The 19,186-nt window shown below is 45.4% G+C and overlaps 1 protein-coding gene across 4 annotated transcripts in view; it reads left to right on the top strand.

Annotated features, from left to right (window-relative positions):
- The window catches only part of LOC109879721 (transcription factor 7-like 1-B), a 48,888-nt gene that overhangs the window by 23,616 nt on the left and 6,086 nt on the right, over positions 1–19,186 (top strand). For 2 of the 4 annotated variants that reach the window (XM_031820293.1, XM_031820299.1), the window contains exons 4-6: positions 4,163–4,246; positions 18,578–18,713; positions 18,912–19,014. In XM_031820293.1, coding sequence (XP_031676153.1) covers positions 4,163–4,246; positions 18,578–18,713; positions 18,912–19,014 — 323 coding nt within the window. The other 2 variants (XM_031820280.1, XM_031820286.1) reach the window with 1 other exon arrangement.

Below are 19,186 nucleotides of genomic sequence, written 5' to 3' on the forward strand. Positions count from 1 at the left end.
GGGGTCTAAATACTTATGGAAATGTGATATTTAAAAAAATAAATAATTTGAATCCATTTTCAAATAAGGCTGTAATGTAACAAAATGTGGAAAAAGTTAAGCGGTCTGAATACTTTCCGAATGTAGTGTGTGTGTGTGTAAGACTGTGTCAGGAAAGATTTATAAGAAGCATTTGAATAACTTAGGCTCCTCTGAGTTGATTCCTGAGTTGTTTTTCTCCCTCTTGCTCTCCTCGTCTCCCCTACCACAGCCCACTGGACTGTTCTCTCTCTCTCTTGTTAGTGAGTGAGTGAGTTGTGTGTAGTTGACTACAGTGAGGTAGGGTGTGTAAGGTTGAGTAGACATTTGTAGGGAGGGTAGTGGAAGATGGTAGTTTGAGGGTTTCTTTCTCTAACCAGCCGCTCCATCGTGTACAGTGGCAATTATTTAAAGGAGGCTGACTCTTCTGAATATAAAAGTGCCCTAGGGCATGTTCCCCAGTCCTGCCAGAAGCTGTCAAATAAGGGAACGGGGGGGGGTGGGGGAGCTGGGGGTAGGCATGGTCAGGGTAGACCAAACGCTCACAATAGGGCTTGTTTCATTTGTGGAGGGACTTGTGAATGACATAGATTAGACAGTGAAAACTGTATTGTTTTGTCCCCCCCCCCCCAGAAAGCAGCATTCATTAGGCAGTATGCACAGCGCATAATACATGTTCAATGGGGAGCTAGCAGCCTCTAAAAGCAAGGGCCTTCTGACAGTTGTATGGACTTGGGCCCATTAGTTGGAACCTGCGATTCAGCCTTGAGCAGTGTGGTGAAAATGAAAAGGGCTGATGTCAACTCCAAGAATTCCCCCCCTTTTAGATGGGAATAAGGGTCCCCCTCCCTCTTCCCTCAGTACTCTATTGGACCCCAGCTGTCAGGAAACAATACCCTCTGCCTGCTCCGACAAACTCATTCCTGAATGTTTTTTCCCCCTCTCTCCCTTTCCCCCTGCTGCTATAATGTCTTTTCCATTTTTAACCCGCAGTCATCCAAGTTTCCTTCCTCTCTACAAACTCGGAGTGATGAATGAAGCTTTAAAAATCAAATCCTGCACAGATGATTGATAAGTCTTTTAAGCCTTGAATAGGCTTTTGTCATCTTTCACATGCGTGCAGTGAGTTTTCCCCACCATATATACATCACTTTGTGCAACAGTATAATTTATTAATGAAAGTGCACAGCCTTGGTTTATGTAATATGAGGAAACGTGCCATGTCTTATTGTACAAGATGGCCTTTTCCCATGCAAAATACTCTTTCATTTGTTTGATTCTGGGATGTGGATTTGAGAAGTTGAACAGCAGGACACAATTACGGTATGATTCAAATGTGGTGTGCGTGTGTGTGTGTGTGTGTGAGCACATATGTATGTTTAAGTGCACTAGCCCCTTGAAACAGCTGAGCTGTTAAAATGGTCTTAACCTTTAGATCAGTGCAGGGAAACCGTCAAAGGTCCACTGATAATACCTACACATAGGTGGCTGAGGTTGGTTACAGGGACCATCATTCTCTCTCTATGAAGCCTGCTTCCGACCTAGCCATTTTGGGGAGTGCCATACACAACATAAATTAAACTACTGAGTAATGTGCTAAACTTCTCGCAACTAGTAGATCCATTACTAAACAGCAATGCTCTTACATTACTAATGACACATGCAGAGGTGTTGGAATCATGTTGGTATTCTGATGAACTTTGATACCACATGTCTGTGTGCTCGCACAAATGCATTATAAGCTGAAATGAAAACCCTTTTAATGAATTTGAAGTCGTTGGATACCATGGAGAAAATCCACATGCATGACAATCTGCTGTATCCGGTATTTAAACAGATTCACAAAGCAGATGGTGGAGCTCTGCATGGAACAGATCACCAGCTCCACACAGCACCAAGACTGATAGGGAAAATATATTTGAAACGTGTTGCTTTCAGGAGGAGATAAAACAACTCCTGTATACATGATCCTGTTCCAATGCGAGGATGCATGGGCTGGGCTGCCATAAAATAACAATTAGTGTCCCCTCCCCCCTCCAAATTAAAGGAAAACACTAATGCTCCATATAATGATGACTATGATAACAAGATGAAAAATGCTAACAAGGAAAGTGGATTAGTTTGGTTTGGGTCAAAAGGCCAAAACAATTCACCAGGATGCCATAGGCTTAGTGTTGAGACCCCACCCCTGCCTTTCCCGCCCGTTCTGATGGAGCTTCCTTCCAGCTGTCCCTTCCCACCCGCTAGTCGATGGGCGCCCACAGCTGGACTCTTGTTTTTTTTCTCTGACAAACTGAGATTTCACAGTCCCCCTCCAGTCTGCTGTGTTCACTTCCCTCTCCCCCGCTCTGCCAAAAGCCAGTGTCTGACTCCAACAACATGTGAGTCTCATACAGGTGTCTGTCAGAGTTCTGTCTTTCTGCTGGCTCTCACACCATTTATGACATCTGCTCTGGAATAGCTCAACCATATTTCATGCAGTTCAGTCTCAACAAGTATTAGCGAGTTGGTCTACATCAGTGCTTCTCAATTATTCCCCCCCCCCCCCCCCCAGGAAGAAGTAAACATTTCGCGCCCCCCAACTCTCCGCCGCGACTGTAAATAGTATCATTTGTCTATAAAATTGTTATAAGTACACCTCTGCATAACATTGTATCCATTGTATTTGATACTGAAAAATAAAATGAAATATAATCAATAAATAATACATTCAAATTGATCAGCAACATTAACTCAGGAGCACAATATATGAAACACTTTGACCTATAAAACAAAAAATGAATAAAACAATTTGCTGATAAAAATAAATAAATTCTAAATCAAAATGAGGAAGTCAGGATTAATGGCTACAAGGAGCACGTTTTGCAGAGCACAGCTTTTCGAAGCGGGGTTTGAAGCATGATACTGCAACTCTCAGCTCCTGCTCAATGTTTAGCTGGGACTTGTACTTGGTCTTCAGTACAGCAACAGCAGAGAAGCCAGTCTCACAAAGATAAGATGTTGCAAAAGGAAGAAGAATGCCCATGGCCCTCTGCCCTAAGAGTGGATACTGCCTCTCTACACTCAGACAGAATTCACTCAGTGTCTGTGATGTGAACCTCAGTCTCAATGTGGAGTCAGACGTCATATCAATGAACTGGTCCTTCTCTGCAGAGCTGAAACAAGTTGGAGTTGGTGCATTGAAAGGATCTCTCACCCAGTCATATTGGGAACTGTTTTCAGGGAAGTACTTTTATTTTTGCAGCCCTTGCGTCATCCAGCATGACAGAGACCATGTCTAATGCTGCAGGCAGTATCAGCTCCTCTGCTATGGAGTGGGGTTGTTGCACTGAGCAATTTGTTACCTCACCTAACATGATGCTAACAGTGCTCGCTGGTTTACTGAAGTAGCATTCACAAAGCGGGACGATTGTTGGCAATATTCTGCACGTTTTCGTGCTTGAAAAAACTTGGCTTATCAGCGTGATTGAGGTGTAATGTTTTTAAGTGACTCCTTAATTTATTTGGCTTCATGCTGTCCGCTGCCAACATTTTTAGACACAGTAAACATACCGGTCTTTCCTCGTCTCCCACCGTAGTCACAGTGAAACCAAGCGCTACATACGCTTCGTCATATTTCCTCGTCTCCCACTGTAGTCACAGTGAAGCCAAGCGCTACATACGCTTCGTCATATTTCCTCGTCTTAGCTTTCGGGAGACTTACGTTTGTCTCATTATCTCAGTCTCTCTCCACCTTTCTTTTCATCCCTGTTAAATATTTTTCAATGGTGTCTCTTAAGGGTTTGTTATCTGCACTTCATACCTCCTGCTCTGTGCTGTGTGCTCTTGTTCGGTGAAAAAAAATAAACTACTCCCTGCGGCAAAAAAAGCATGTTCCCCGGGGGTCACACAGACGCGCCCCAATATTTGAGAAGGACTGGTCTATACACATTATAGCAAGTTTGATAATAGCATGTGGTATAAAATTGTGTGAGTGGTACATTTGAGTGTGCACCAAGCAGATTTGGTATCATTGTATAAGAAATACATTCCTTTTCACTCTTTTCACCCCCCCCCCCCCCTAGATGTTTTTATATGCTTGTCCTTACTGTATTATTTCAGTGTCCAGACGTGTGTTTCATGTTACCTATTCTTCACCCCACAGTACTTGCAGATGAAATGGCCTCTACTGGATGTCCCTGGAGCTGCCGGACTCAAAGACCCCCGCTCCCCCACCCCAGGACACCTAGTGAGTACACCATACCATCCATCCAGCCACCCCCGCTCCCCCACCCCAGGACACCTGGTGAGTACACCATACCATCCATCCAGCCACCCCCGCTCCCCCACCCCAAGACACCTAGTGAGTACACCATACCATCCATCCAGCCACCCCCGCTCCCCCACCCCAGGACACCTAGTGAGTACACCATACCATCCATCCAGCCACCCCCGCTCCCCCACCCCAGGACACCTAGTGAGTACACCATACCATCCATCCAGCCACCCCCGCTCCCCCACCCCAGGACACCTAGTGAGTACACCATACCATCCATCCAGCCACCCCCGCTCCCACACCCCAGGACACCTAGTGAGTACACCATACCATCCATCCAGCCACCCCTGCTCCCCCACCCCAGGACCCCTAGTGAGTACACCACACCACCCATCCAGCCACCCCAGCTCCCCCACCCCAGGACCCCTAGTGAGTACACCACACCATCCATCCAGCCACCCCCGCTCCCCCACCCCAGGACACCTAGTGAGTACACCATACCATCCATCCAGCCACCCCCGCTCCCCCACCCCAGGACACCTAGTGAGTACACCATACCATCCATCCAGCCACCCCCGCTCCCCCACCCCAGGACACCTAGTGAGTACACCATACCATCCATCCAGCCACCCCCGCTCCCCCACCCCAGGACACCTAGTGAGTACACCATACCATCCATCCAGCCACCCCCGCTCCCGCATCCCAGGACACCTAGTGAGTACACCATACCATCCATCCAGCCACCCCTGCTCCCCCACCCCAGGACCCCTAGTGAGTACACCACACCATCCATCCAGCCACCCCAGCTCCCCCACCCCAGGACCCCTAGTGAGTACACCACACCATCCATCCAGCCACCCCCGCTCCCCCACCCCAGGACACCTAGTGAGTACACCATACCATCCAGCCACCCCTGCTCCCCCACCCCAGGACACCTAATGAGTACACCATCCAGCCACCCCCGCTCCCACACCCCAGGACACCTAGTGAGTACACCATACCATCCATCTATCCACCCCCGCTCCCCCACCCCAGGACACCTAGTGAGTACACCATCCATCCATCCATCCAGCCACCCCCGCTCTCCCACCCTAGGACCCCTAGTGAGTACACCATACCATCCATCCAGCCACCCCCGCTCCCCCACCCCAGGACACCTAATGAGTACACCATCCAGCCACCCCCGCTCTCCCACCCCAGGACACCTAATGAGTACACCATCCAGCCACCCCCGCTCTCCCACCCCAGGACACCTAGTGAGTACACCATACCATCCATCCAGCCACCCCTGCTCCCCCACCCCAGGACCCCTAGTGAGTACACCACACCATCCATCCAGCCACCCCCGCTCCCCCACCCCAGGACACCTAGTGAGTACACCATCCATCCAGCCACCCCCGCTCTCCCACCCTAGGACACCTAGTGAGTACACCATACCATCCATCCATCCACCCCCGCTCCCCCACCCCAGGACACCTAGTGAGTACACCATCCAGCCACCCCCGCTTCCCCACCCCAGGACCCCTAGTGAGTACACCACACCATCCATCCAGCCACCCTCGCTCCCCCACCCCAGGACACCTAGTGAGTACACCATCCATCCATCCAGCCACCCCCGCTCTCCCACCCTAGGACACCTAGTGAGTACACCATACCATCCATCCATCCACCCCCGCTCCCCCACCCCAGGACACCTAGTGAGTACACCATCCAGCCACCCCCGCTTCCCTACCCCAGGACCCCTAGTGAGTACACCACACCATCCATCCAGCCACCCCCGCTCCCCCACCCCAGGACACCTAGTGAGTACACCATCCATCCATCCATCCAGCCACCCCCGCTCCCCCACACCAGGACACCTAGTGAGTACATAACACCATCCATCCAGCCACCCCTGCTCCCCCACCCCAGGACACCTAGTGAGTACACCATCCAGCCACCCCTGCTTCCCCACCCCAGGACATCTAGTGAGTACACAACACCATCCATCCAGCCACCTCTGCTCCCCCACCCCAGGACACCTAGTGAGTACACAACACCATCCATCCAGCCACCCCCGCTCTCCCACCCCAGGACACCAAATGAGTACACCACAACATCCATCCAGCCACTCACTGTGTCTAGTAACGGCTCCCAGTATTGTACCTGATATCTGGGTGACCTGGGTTTAGGGAAATTGATCTGTAGTTGTGCTCAGCGAGCTACCCATGGTTACCACACTGTGGTTGAATAATCACAGTGACTCAGCCTGTGACCTTAGTGATTCCGGCTAGACGGGTCTGTTTAGTTTGGTGTGTTTGTCGGATCGCATAAACACAATGATGCACTTGACAAAGTCTTCATTGAGTGGCGTCAATGGGAAGCTGTTGTCAGTGGGAGCAGTGCAGGCCTTGCCCTGGGGAATCCAGAGCTTCTCTGTGGCTGACTTCCCTCCCAATTGGAAGCCAATTAAATATATTTTATTAGAGTGCTGACCTGTCAGTGCTGACCTGTCAGTGACTCTCTGTGAGTATGGCTCGTTTGTCTGCGGGACACAGGGCTCGCTGTGCCCTGTTTTGTTCCTGCCAATGGATTTTATTTTATTTACTTAATATATGACATTATGAAATGCATGGGCCTGTATTTTAGGGCAGCAAAAAAATGTGAATAAGGAGCAGGGTAATTGCAATTGAATTAGGAGGAAATGAAAGGGGCTATTGAAGACTTGACGAGGAACCTGAGGTCTTTGGCTTGGTTCCATGCTGCCCTACCTTGGCTGAACTCAAGATTCGCATAAAAGAAACCTACGAATGTTTCTCTGTGACGAGCCTTCTATATTTGTGCGACCTTGATCTTTATTGAATGTCCATTGAACCAGGAAGGTTGATAGTGAGAGACTTATGGTGAATGGACTTTGACATTCCGATGTGAAGGATTTAGTTGATTTTGAAGGAGAATATTTAACTTATTTTAATTGCCTAACTTTCGATTTTGTAGTGGACAGTTTGCTTGCTCCCATTTCAAGTCACGGTCTCCTTTCTCGTTTATATTTTCTTGCCCTTCAGCTAAATCTCTTCAGTCCACAGAGTATTTTAGAGTGGTCATGTTAACCAGAAGAGGATGTAGCCAAGAGAAAATCAGGTGATCTGAGAGACAAGGTCATCAGATGTGTGAGCAGAAGCGTCCTCTAATACCCATTCAGACTGAAACACCCCACTGTGCCCTTACCCCCACCATCCACCACCTCCCACCCACACACACACACACACACCATGGCCATATGCCCACATGCCCCTCTGGTGAGCTGCTGCCAGGGAGCCAGGCTGATTATGTGCTCATTACCCCAGCAGTAGAGAGGGGGAGCAGGAGGCAGGCTCCATAAGGCCTGCAGGGCCCCAGCACTGCACTAATGAGAGCAGGGGGAGCGGATGGGGTCCGTGGGGGTCCAGGGATTACTGCCCAGGGGCCAGGGCCAGCCAGTCAGAGGGACCTGAGGAGAGGGAGCCAGGGGACAGCAGCATCTTTATGTATTCCTGCTCTCTTCTGCAAGCACTCATTACATGTTATAATTGTATATTCATGACGGCTGGTGTGGAGACGAGTTTTTGTCTGGTATTGATTATGTGGGACTTCTGGGGATGACCGTCAAGTATCTTCCACTGTTGATACGACTCAAATGTGTTTGTTGAAAGCCCTTCTCCCCCTTAGTGTCTTTGCTGATTTCATATTTAGCTGGATCACTACAGCAGTGATGAGATGGTGATGCCATTGGTTATGATCATATTCCTGGTGCCTCAGATCACCAATTGTCCCTCACGGTGCCTGGCCTGCAGCAGACAATGTGCATTGTAATGAATGATGGAGCTGGTCTCTCGTTGTGTTAGTGGACCAGGAGTGAGAGGAGTCTGAAATAGAAATGAAACCCTTCTGTGCATTTGAAAAGCCCGGAAACAGGGAAGGCTGTCTGTCCTGTCGCTGCTGTGCAGATTGGGTCCATAAGGCCTGTATGCTAATCAGAGCCTGCTCCGGCCGAGATCCTCAATTATTCACGAGACGACAGGTTTATTTAGCATTCAGTTGGTATTGCTTTTGGTAGTATGGGGGCGGGTTTGGAGTTGGGGTGGGGGGCTGGATATGGAGAAGGGAACAAACTTGTCTGTGAATACCACCCCACCGCCCCAATATCACACCCTGTGTTCAGAGAGCTGCCTATTCATGTATTATACATCAAAGGCGATGCGAGGTCAGGTGATGCATTGTGGGTGTCAGCCTCAGCCTTGTCAGTCACCAGTAGCGGTATGCCAGCCGGACTAGACTGGACAGGGAGAGAGCTGCCTGCCTTTTGCCTCCTCAGATCACAGCAGCAATAACATACTCTTCAGACTAGACTAACTCTGCCTAATCATCACCATGGTGATCAAGCTGTGTCAATAGCACACACTTCCGCTCATTCAAGTCATTCTACCATTCCTACTGATTTTTCCATGTTAGACATGTCATTGGTAACAAGTGACTCACTGTTAAGCAAGTTTACAAAGTAATGTGACTTCCTAACGAGGTCTTATAGTCCTGACTTCAGTGTCTATCTGCCCAGTTCAGTCATCAGATGATCAGTACTCTCAGCTCCAATATGGCCTCCTGTTCTGAATTTGACAAAAGTAGAATAATTATTTTCTCTTTTCTCAATACCCCATTACAGCGCAATCATGATGACAGGAGCGCTGTCTTGGTTCCCCGTGTGTCAGCAGCATGTCATAATTCACTTAGTGGAGTATGGCAGTCACCTGGTTGCTTGTTAATTGAATTGAAGTGGTAAGACCTCAGCATTGACATGAATTTCCATTCCAAAGATGGCTTCTCCATGAAGTGCCCGTGCATTTTTCAGCACATTAGACTGAGTAGAAGTTTTTGTAAAGACGACAGAGAATGGTACAGGTTGGGTTTGCCAAAGATACTTTCTGCTAGCTCGCAGTCCAAAATAGTTTGAAAGACCTTTGACTGGGTGTCCTCTGAGATTTGCCAGTGTTGCATTACGCATTGAACAACCAGAGTCCATCATGAAATCAAAGGCTTTGGGAAGCCTGAACTGAATACTGATGGAAAGGCTGCAGTACTTCCATGGCTCTGCAGAAACACTGCTTTTATAGACACACACTGATAGGAATCAGGTCCCAATATCCAAGTACATAGCCACTAATAAACAAGAAATTGCACTTGTTCCCTCAATTTTTGGGGGCACTGAGCAAATTTCAGGTCTGCTGAGTGCAAACTTGAACATTGTAAAATTTCTGTGCAACTTCTGGGATGCGTTTATTGTGAACACTGAGGCTGTACTTGCTTTAAGTTACAGTTATAACAGTGGCCAAGTAGACTACTGTGGCTATTTGATCATAATATAGGCCTATCAAGTGGCCTACCATCAAAAACAATAGAGATAATGCATCCCATAACATTTTAACATGGAAATAGCTGTTCTATCATTCAGCCTACAGTAACAGCCAATGTGGGGTGTTATTTGTAGGCAGACATTCCTTAAGACTTTTGGAAAAAAATATGCAGGGCTTGACATTAACCTGTTTATCCACTTGTCCTTCAGACAGGGTGTAACGATCGTCATTGGAATGAGACCAACAGAAAACAATCACCCACAACTAAAATGGGGAAAACAGGCTACCTAAGTATGATTCTTAATCAGAGACAACGGACGACACCTGCCTCTGAGAACCATACTAGGCCAAACACATAGAAAAAATAACATAGACTACCCACCCCAACTCACGCCCTGACCAATCTAAAACAAAGACATAACAAAGGAATTAAGGTCAGAAAGTGACACAAGGAGGTGACTGAAAATGTGCTGTTTAATGCAAGAAGAAACCACTTTACAAAATAAAGTGAATTATTATTCCCATACCATTTTTACAGAAAATCAGACAAATTATGCTACCTTCTGCCTATTGGCTTCTTTAGTCTCAAAGTACAACACTGTCCCTTTAAGACAGAAACAATTATCTTTACCTGACTCGCTTTTCAAAGATGGATAGAAATGCATACTTGTTGTGCTCTTGTAGGAAGCAACCACTCTCTCATTGCTGATTTAGAAATGAGCTATAAATGTGCTAATAACTCACTTACTAGCAAATTATATGAACAAATGTGCATGTGTGGCTACATGCTGCTCTCGCTTTGATCTCAAAACAAGCGCATCTACTCGCCACCATTAATGCTGTAAAGACAGTCCGGTTAAAAGTGAATTGCACACATCCATATATGGCAATGGTCTATTTGCATATAAGGATAGTGCAGCTCGGATTTGGTTATGCATCACTGGTCTGTAGAGTATGGTGCTGAGTCGTGCCACTGAAAAGTGACACAGTCATTTTCTTAACCTTAAACATTCTTGCAATTGACCCTTTCAGAGGGGATGACTGGTCAGACAAAGTGGCGCAGCACCTCTGTGATTAATGGCATAGTTTTTGGTGGGTTGATTCTAAAATCATGTGTCACGGTCAGTCAACTCCTACGTCTGTTTCCTTTTGTCATTGACAAACAAGGCTTGGATTTCTCAGCATGCCATGCGATCTTTTCACTCTTTCTTTCCTGGAGTTTTGAAAGGCCTCTGAGCTTCCCACCCTGAAGTGATTGCGTAGTAGAAAGGCATACACAAAGTTTGTTCTGCGCTCTCTTTCCCCATCGGCTGTTTGCGTAGTAATTCAATTCAGATGTGCAGGATCCAAAAACATGTTTGCTTGAATGAAATCCACCCCTACACCCACATTGACCAAGGAGTGTGGTTTTCTGAGCAGTTGTTCCAAGTTTAATGGCCCAGTGAGGTACTGCCACCTCGGCCTACTTCACCTCATACCGCTTAACAGACAGCGACCTTGTCTCTGCACTGGCTCAGCAACTTTTCTTCCTGTTATACCGTGTCGACTCAAATCTAATATCATTAGTCAGTGTTGCCACACGCCATTTGTGAAGGCATTGTGTTTTGGTACAGTGGATTGGGCAGTTTTCAACATGAAGGCAGGTCAATGCAGAGCCCATCTGGCTCCAGATTGCACTTTCTCTGTCCCGGCCGTCATGTAGATGTTTATATTTGAAACATATCTTATGTTCCTTGCCCGTGTGATCATGAAGCCAAGCATGTGAAGCTGTCATGGGTAGGAGGGTTATTAGAGGATGAATAGAGGTATTGATGGGCTAGAGTCTATTGACCTAGTGTCTATTGACACACCTGGAATCTAATGCTGCGTTTAGACGAGGGATGCAAAAACTACCTGTTGGCAAAGCGGGACAAGAAAGCAAGAAAGAGGGTGACAGCAAAAGCAGGCCAGCACGACAGTATGTGTTGCTACGGAGATTTCAGTAAACAAACAGTGCAAATCAGCATCCGGTAGAAAACAAATGCTGCAGCAGACGGCAAAGCTTTAAGTATTTGAACTCTGGCGGCAAGTCTCGTCTTCCGCCGCCATCCTCTACAGCATTTACATTCGGGGTCTCATTGAAAAGAATGACATCTGGTTTGCTGTCTACCTCGTACCATCTAAATGCAGCATAAGAAATACAAAATCCCCATCAAAATCTGTCCGTTTAAGCTAGAAATACAGTATCTAGCTTTTTGAATGGGCTGCGTCTCAGTCAGCTGCATCCCCACATGTCACCCTGCGGTGGAAAGTGGCAGAGCTACAGCGCTGTTTGTCAGACCAGGAGACTTCTTGGTCTTCTCACAAAAAGCACAGTAGCATCTAAATGGTTTGGCCTTCAAACTGATATGATCACTCGATCGAAAGGGAAGACTCTCACAAACATGGTGGTGTTCTCTGTTTTGCTCTTACAAGCCCCACGGGACTCATATGAAGATGCTAATGTTGATGTCCCAACATTTGTCTGTTGCTTCCAAACCGTTTGGGCTACAAACTAATATGACCCCACTGTAGAAAGGGGAGACACTCTTGGACACAATGGTGTAGTAACCAAAACTGTGTTAAACAATTCAAAATATATTTTCTATTTGAGATTCTTCAAAGTAGCCACCCTTTGCCTTGAGGACAGCTTTACACACTCTTGGCATTCTCTCAACCAGCTTCATGAGGTAGTCACCTGGAATGCATTTCAATTAACAGGTGTGCCCTGTTAAAAGTTAATGCGTTTGAGCCAATCAGCTGTGTTGTGACAAGGTAGGGGTGGTATACAGAAGATAGTCCTATTTGGTAAAAGACCAAGTCCATATTATGGCAAGAACAGCTCAAATAAGCAAAGAGAAACAACAGTCCATCATTACCTTAAGACATGAAGGTCAGTCAATATGTAAAATGTCAAGAACTTTGAAAGTTCCTTCAAGTGCAGTCGCAAAAACCACCAAGTGCTATTATGAAACTGGCTCTCATGAGGATTTGTGATGGTGTGGGGGTGCTTTGCTGGTGACACTGTCTGTGATTTATTTAGAATTCAAGGCACACTTAACCAGCATGGCTACCACAGCATTCTACAGTGATACGCCATCCCATCTGGTTTGCGCTTCGTGGGGCTAATCATTTGTTTTGCAACAGTACAATGACCCAAAACAGGCTGTGTAAGGACTATTTGATTCAAGAAGGAGAGTGATGGAGTGCTGCATCAGATGACTTGGCCTTCATAATCACCTGACCTCAACCCAATTGAGATGGTTTGGGATGAGTTGGACTGCAGAGGAAAGGAAAAGCAGCCAACAAGTGCTCAGCATATGTGGGAACTCCTTCAAGACGTTTGGAAAAGCATCCCTCATGAAGCTGGTTGAGAGAATGCCAAGAGTGTGCAAAGCTGTCATCAAGGCAAAGGGTGGCTACTTTGAAGAATCTCAAATATAAAATATATTTTGATTTGTTTAACACCTTTTTGGTTACTACATGAATCCATGTGTTATTTCACAGCTTTGATGTTTTCTATTATTCTACAATGTATAAAATAGTACAAAATAAAGAAAAACCCTTGAATGAGTGAGTAGGTGTGTCCAAACTTCTGACTGGTACTGTATTTTTCCTGAGTTTTCTAATATCTCCTAGATATAGGACAGACACTGCAAAACCTTTTTCTTTGATGTATTATTTTGACTGTCTATTTCTCAATTCATTAATGTATTAATCTATGGGCTATAGTAGTAAAGGCCAAATTCAATATTTGATCAAATTTAATGTTTTTGAGGCCTACTTAAAGGGGTCCTAAAATTCAAAATCAAATGGCTAAATGATCCATGGTATGACCTTCATAAAACAATTCCATATGTCAGCTTAGAACCTCCCCCCCCCAACATCTTAAACTAACTTGATCAGTATTTATTTTTTTTAATCACTTTTACATGTTAAGACGACTTGTTGTGGGAATTTCACATTTACTAACTGGTAATTACTGTTGAACTGCATTCCAGCTGAACGTTCAGGTGACAGACTGAAGAAGTGTAATACCATTGCCTTCATTTTTAAAAGTTTTCTTATTTAATTGTAGCCACTCATAATATTCAGATCTAGTGGGAGGGACTTAATACTTTTCAGTCAGTACCTAATAAGCCAGTAGAAGTTGATGAGGTAACCATCTATGTCCCTTAAGGTAGACCACAGAGGGACCTCTCCTCTGGAGATGGTTTAAGCAGGTAGGCTGCTGGCCAAAATGGTTTTGCATGTGAACAGCCCACACCTACAGTACATATTTCTGTTCCACACATTTTTTGGCAACGCTTTACTAAAATGCAGAGTCTGGTATCCATGTTGAAGCTGGCGCTGTTAAACTTAAAAATCCGTTCGAAGTGAACACGCGATTGGTGTATTCCAAAGTACAAATTATTAATGCCGATCATTTCCAATTCTCACTGAAGTGCTTCCCAAAATGTGTTGGCACTCAGGTCCAGAGGTCTCAAACAGCATCCACAATATAGGAGAAATTGTATCACATTGTACATGAAGTAGAACAACAAAGCCTGCCTAAAGTATACATGACATTTGAGCACTGGGTTTTCTACATAATGCAATAATGCTTTATGCAACCATCATATAATATGAAAGCTTTATCTGTATCATGGGTTCTTTGTTTGTTTACACCTAATGTGCACTTTGAACAAATGTATACTTCACCTTTTACAAGGCGTTAAACATTTTAAGTTCATTTTATCTCGTTTCGCTTTGCATATTATCCTCGTCATAACTGGCATTTCTGAAAGCAGGCTTTGGGAGCAGGAGAAACAAGTTTGCTAAGACTTAAAAAAGGGGAAAGGTTGGAACTGATATAAAAAAGGGCAGAAAAAGCATGCCTGATATTTGGAACAATTCTAAGCAGCGTGAAGTAAGAGAGCGTACAGCCGTCTCAATGCAAACCTTGTTCCCTTCTGGACCTCGTTGGTTAGACGAGAGGTTGAGAAGGAGTTGGGGAGGGATACTGAAGAAAGGTTAGGTCTGGAGGAACAAGATTCCTTTCTCCCCCCCACCGCTGACCCTCCCATGTGACGAGTTGGGCCAACAAGCGTTCCATTGAGCGGGGCAGCCAGGGGAAATGACTGAGGCTGAACGCTGCCTAATGAAAGTAGAGACGCTGGTTATTATTATCATCATCATCATCATCCTCCTGGCTGTCCTGGCCAGCTCTAGTGCAGTTAGCTAGCAGACTACGGGGATCTGGAGTTTCTCTGGCACCACACAGCTCTATTAAAAAAGCTGAAATAACAATGAGTCTGCTCCAAAAAACTTCTTGAAGTGTATTTCCCAACTCCCATTGTGATTTATGCTGTATTGTGAGTGCTTTGAGTGTTTATAGGATTTTATTCCCATAGACCATATAGATAGATCTAATACCAGTGTAGTGTACTCAGACCAAATCAATGAGAGATCCGAAAAATGTGTATAGGGGTAACGTGGGTGAGATAAGGGATCCAGTCATGTGTATGGGCATTGAGGTACCTAGAGTACTTACAGGTGTGACTGTTGGATATTGGGCCCTGTTGTTTTTCCTGTTAGGCTGAACAAACAGTTCTCTCCGCCACTAAATGGCCGTAATGGTGTTGGCATGTATCCGCAGGCTTTCACTGTGCCTTGGTGGGGATCCAGATTGCATCATAGGGCCAGTCACACGCACTGCCACAGCCTGTTTTGTTTACCAGGGAGGAAGAGCGACAGGCAGACACAGACATAGGGGCTCACCATCACCTTTACACACATGACTCAGTGCCACGGTGACTACCAACCACATACAGGGTATTCAGAAAGTATTCAGACCCATTGACCCTTTTTCAACATTTTGTTACGTCACAGCATTATTCTAAAATCGATGAAATTATTTATTTTCCTCATCAATCTACACACAATACCCCATAATAACAATGAAAAAACAACAGAAATGTCTGTCCTATACCTAGGAGATATTATAAAACTCACATACTCATTCAAGGGTTTTTCTTAATTTTTTACTGTTTTATACATTGTAGATTAATAGTGAAGACATCAAAGCTATGAAATAACACATATGGAATCTTGTAGTAACTAAAAAAGTGTTAAACAAATCAAAATATATTTTCTATTTGAGATTCTTCAAAGTAGCCACCGTTTGACTTGATGACAGCTTTGCACACTCTTGGCATTCTCTCAACCAGCTTCACCTGGAATTCATTTCCAACCATCTTGAAGGCTGCTTTTCCTTTACTCTGCAGTCCAACTCATCCCAAACGATCTAAATTGGGTTGAGGTTGGGTGATTGTGGAGGCCAGGTCATCTGATGCAGCACTCATCACTCTCCTTCTTGGTCAAATAGCCATTACACAGCCTGAAGGTGTGCTGGATGATTGTCCTGTTGAAAAACAAATGATAGCCCCACGAAGCGCAAACTAGATGGGATGGTGTATCGCTGCAGAATGCTGTGGTAGCCATGCTGGTTAAGTGTGCCCTGAATTCTAAATAAATCACAGGCAGGATCACCAGCAAAGCACCATCACTCCTCCTCCATGCTTCACGGTGGAAACCACACATGCAGAGATCATCCATTCACCTACTCGGTGTCTCACAAAGACATGGTTGGAACCAAAAAAATCTCAAATTTGGACTCATCAGACAAAAGGACAGATTTCCACCGGTCTAATGTCCATTGTGCGTGTTTCTTGGTCCAAGTAAGTCTCTTCTTCTAATTGGTATCCTTTTAGTAGTGGTATCTTTGCAGAAATTCAACCATGAAGGCCTTATTCATGTAGTCTCCTCTGAACAGGTGATGTTGAGATGTGTCTGTTACTTGAACTCTGAAGCATTTATTTGGGCTGCAATTTCTGATGCTGGTAACTCTAATGAACTCATCCTCTGCAGCAGAGCTAACTCTGGGTCTTCCTTTCCTGTGGCACTTGATGAAACTTTCAAAGTTCTTGACATTTTCCTGATTGTCTGACCTTCATGTCTTAAGGTAATGATGGACTGTTATTTCTCTTTGCTTATTTGAGCTGTTCTTGCCATAATATGGACATGGTCTTTTACCAAATAGGGTTATCTTCTGTAAACCACCCCTACCTTGACAGAACACAACTGATTAGCTCAAACGCATTAACTTTTAACAACACTTTTTTGGTTACTACATAATTCCATATGTGTTATTTCATAGCTTTGATGTCTTCTATTATTCTACAATGTAGAAAATAGTAAATAAAGAGAAACCCTTGAATGAGTAGGTGTGTCCAAACTTTTTACTGGTACTGTATGTAAGGTCCCACAGTGCTCCAAGACAGGATTATGTCGAGGCATAGATTTGGGGAAGGGTACCAAAAAATTGAGTTGAAGGTCCCCAAGAACACAGTGACCTCCGTCATTCTTAATTGTAAGAAGTTTGGAACTACCAAGACTCTTACTAGAGCTGGGCGCCCATCCAAACAGAGCAATCGGGGGAGAAGGACCTTGGTCAGGGAGGTGACCAAGAACCCGATGGTCACTTTGACATAGCTCCAGAGTTCCTCTGTGGAGATAAGAGAACATCCCAGAAGCACAACCATTTCAGCAGCACTCCACCATTCAGGCCTTTATGGAAGAGTGGTCAGACTGAACCCTGTAAAAGGCACATGACAGCCCGCTTGGAGTTTGCCAAAACGCACCTAAAGGACTCTTAGACCATTAGAAACAAGGTTCTCTGGTCTGATGAAACCAAGATTGAACTCTTTGGCCTGAATGCCAAGCGTCACGTCTGGAGGAAACCTGGCACCATTCCTACGGTGAAGCATGGTGGTGGCAGCATCATGCTTTGAGGATGTTTATCAGCGGTAGGGAATGGGAGACTAGTCAGGATCGAGGGAAAGATGAACAGAGCAAAGTACATAGAGATCCTTGGTGAAAACATGCTCCAGAGCGCTCAGGACCTCAGACTGGGGTGAAGGTTCACCTTCCAACAGGACAACGACCCTAAGCACACAGCCAAGACGCAGGAGTGGCTTCGGGACAAGTCTCTGAATGTCCTTGAGTGGCTCAGCCATAGCCCTGACTTGAACCTGATCGAACGTCTCTGGAGAGACCTGAAAACCGCTGTGCAGCAATGCTCCCAATCCAACCTGACAGATCTTGAGAGGATCTATAGAGAGGAATGGGAGAAACTCCCAAATACTGTTGTGCCAAGCTTGTAACGTCATACCCAAGATGACTCGAGGCTGTAATATTTTTATTTTGATTTATTTCACCTTTATTTAACCAGGTAGGCTAGTTGAGAACACCTTTATTTAACCAGGTAGGCTAGTTGAGAACACCTTTATTTAACCAGGTAGGCTAGTTGAGAACACCTTTATTTAACCAGGTAGGCTAGTTGAGAACACCTTTATTTAACCAGGTAGGCTAGTTGAGAACAAGTTCTCATTTGCAACTGCGACCTGGCCAAGATAAAGCATAGCAGTGTGAGCAGACAACAAATAGCATTCAGAGGTGCTTCAACCAAGGGTCTGAATACTTATGTAAATGTGATATTTACGATTTTGTATTATTATTTTTTTTAGATATTAACAAACAAATTTAATCCATTTTAAAATAAGGCTGTAACGCAACAAAATATAGAAAAAGTCAAGGGGTCTGAGTACTTTCCGAATGCACTGTACCTTCATGCTCACTGGCTCCATGGTGGATTTGGAACATTATGATGCAGAAGGCTATACATGTATGTCAATGAATATGTCAAACATCATGCACAACGTGTTAAAAATGCCAGACTGTGTCATCTGTAAGTTATGAATGAGCCAATTTCTGTGAGAGTGTTTGGAGACCCAGGAATACCAGTAAACCCCTGCTCTAACCTATCCTCTCTTTCCCATGTATAAAGTCCCTCTGTGTGTTCCTCTTGTCTCTCCTACAGTCCAACAAGGTCCCAGTGGTGCAGCATGCTCACCATGTCCACCCGCTGACCCCCCTCATCACCTACAGCAACGAACACTTCTCCCCCGGAACCCCTCCCTCACACCTCTCCCCGGAGATCCTTGACCCAAAGACAGGTACACACACAACCTCATGGAATATCATGTTGCTGCCTAATACCGCCTCTGATCCAAAAGCATTGCATGGCTTGCATTCAACTTTAACTGAGGTATGTCTGACTTAATCATTGGCTAATTTCTTAGAGAAAATAACCTTAACTGTGACTAGTATAATGACCTAAATGCTTAAACTGTCCCCTTTTGTGTTCCCTTCAGGCATTCCTCGGACTCCCCACCCATCAGAGCTCTCTCCATACTACCCCCTGTCTCCAGGTGCAGTGGGACAGATCCCTCATCCTCTGGGCTGGCTGGTGCCACAGTGAGTAACACACAGCATTAAATCATACAGTCCAAATCTCATATTGACGTTGAAGTCGGAAGTTTACATGCACTTAGGTTGGCGTCATTAAAACTCGTTTTTCAACCACTCCACAAATTTCTTGTTAACAAACTATAGTTTTGGAAAGTCGGTTAGGACATCTACTAAGTCA

This window comes from Oncorhynchus kisutch, linkage group LG3 (genome assembly GCF_002021735.2).
Source record: "Oncorhynchus kisutch isolate 150728-3 linkage group LG3, Okis_V2, whole genome shotgun sequence".
In the NCBI taxonomy this organism is placed as follows: domain Eukaryota; kingdom Metazoa; phylum Chordata; class Actinopteri; order Salmoniformes; family Salmonidae; genus Oncorhynchus; species Oncorhynchus kisutch.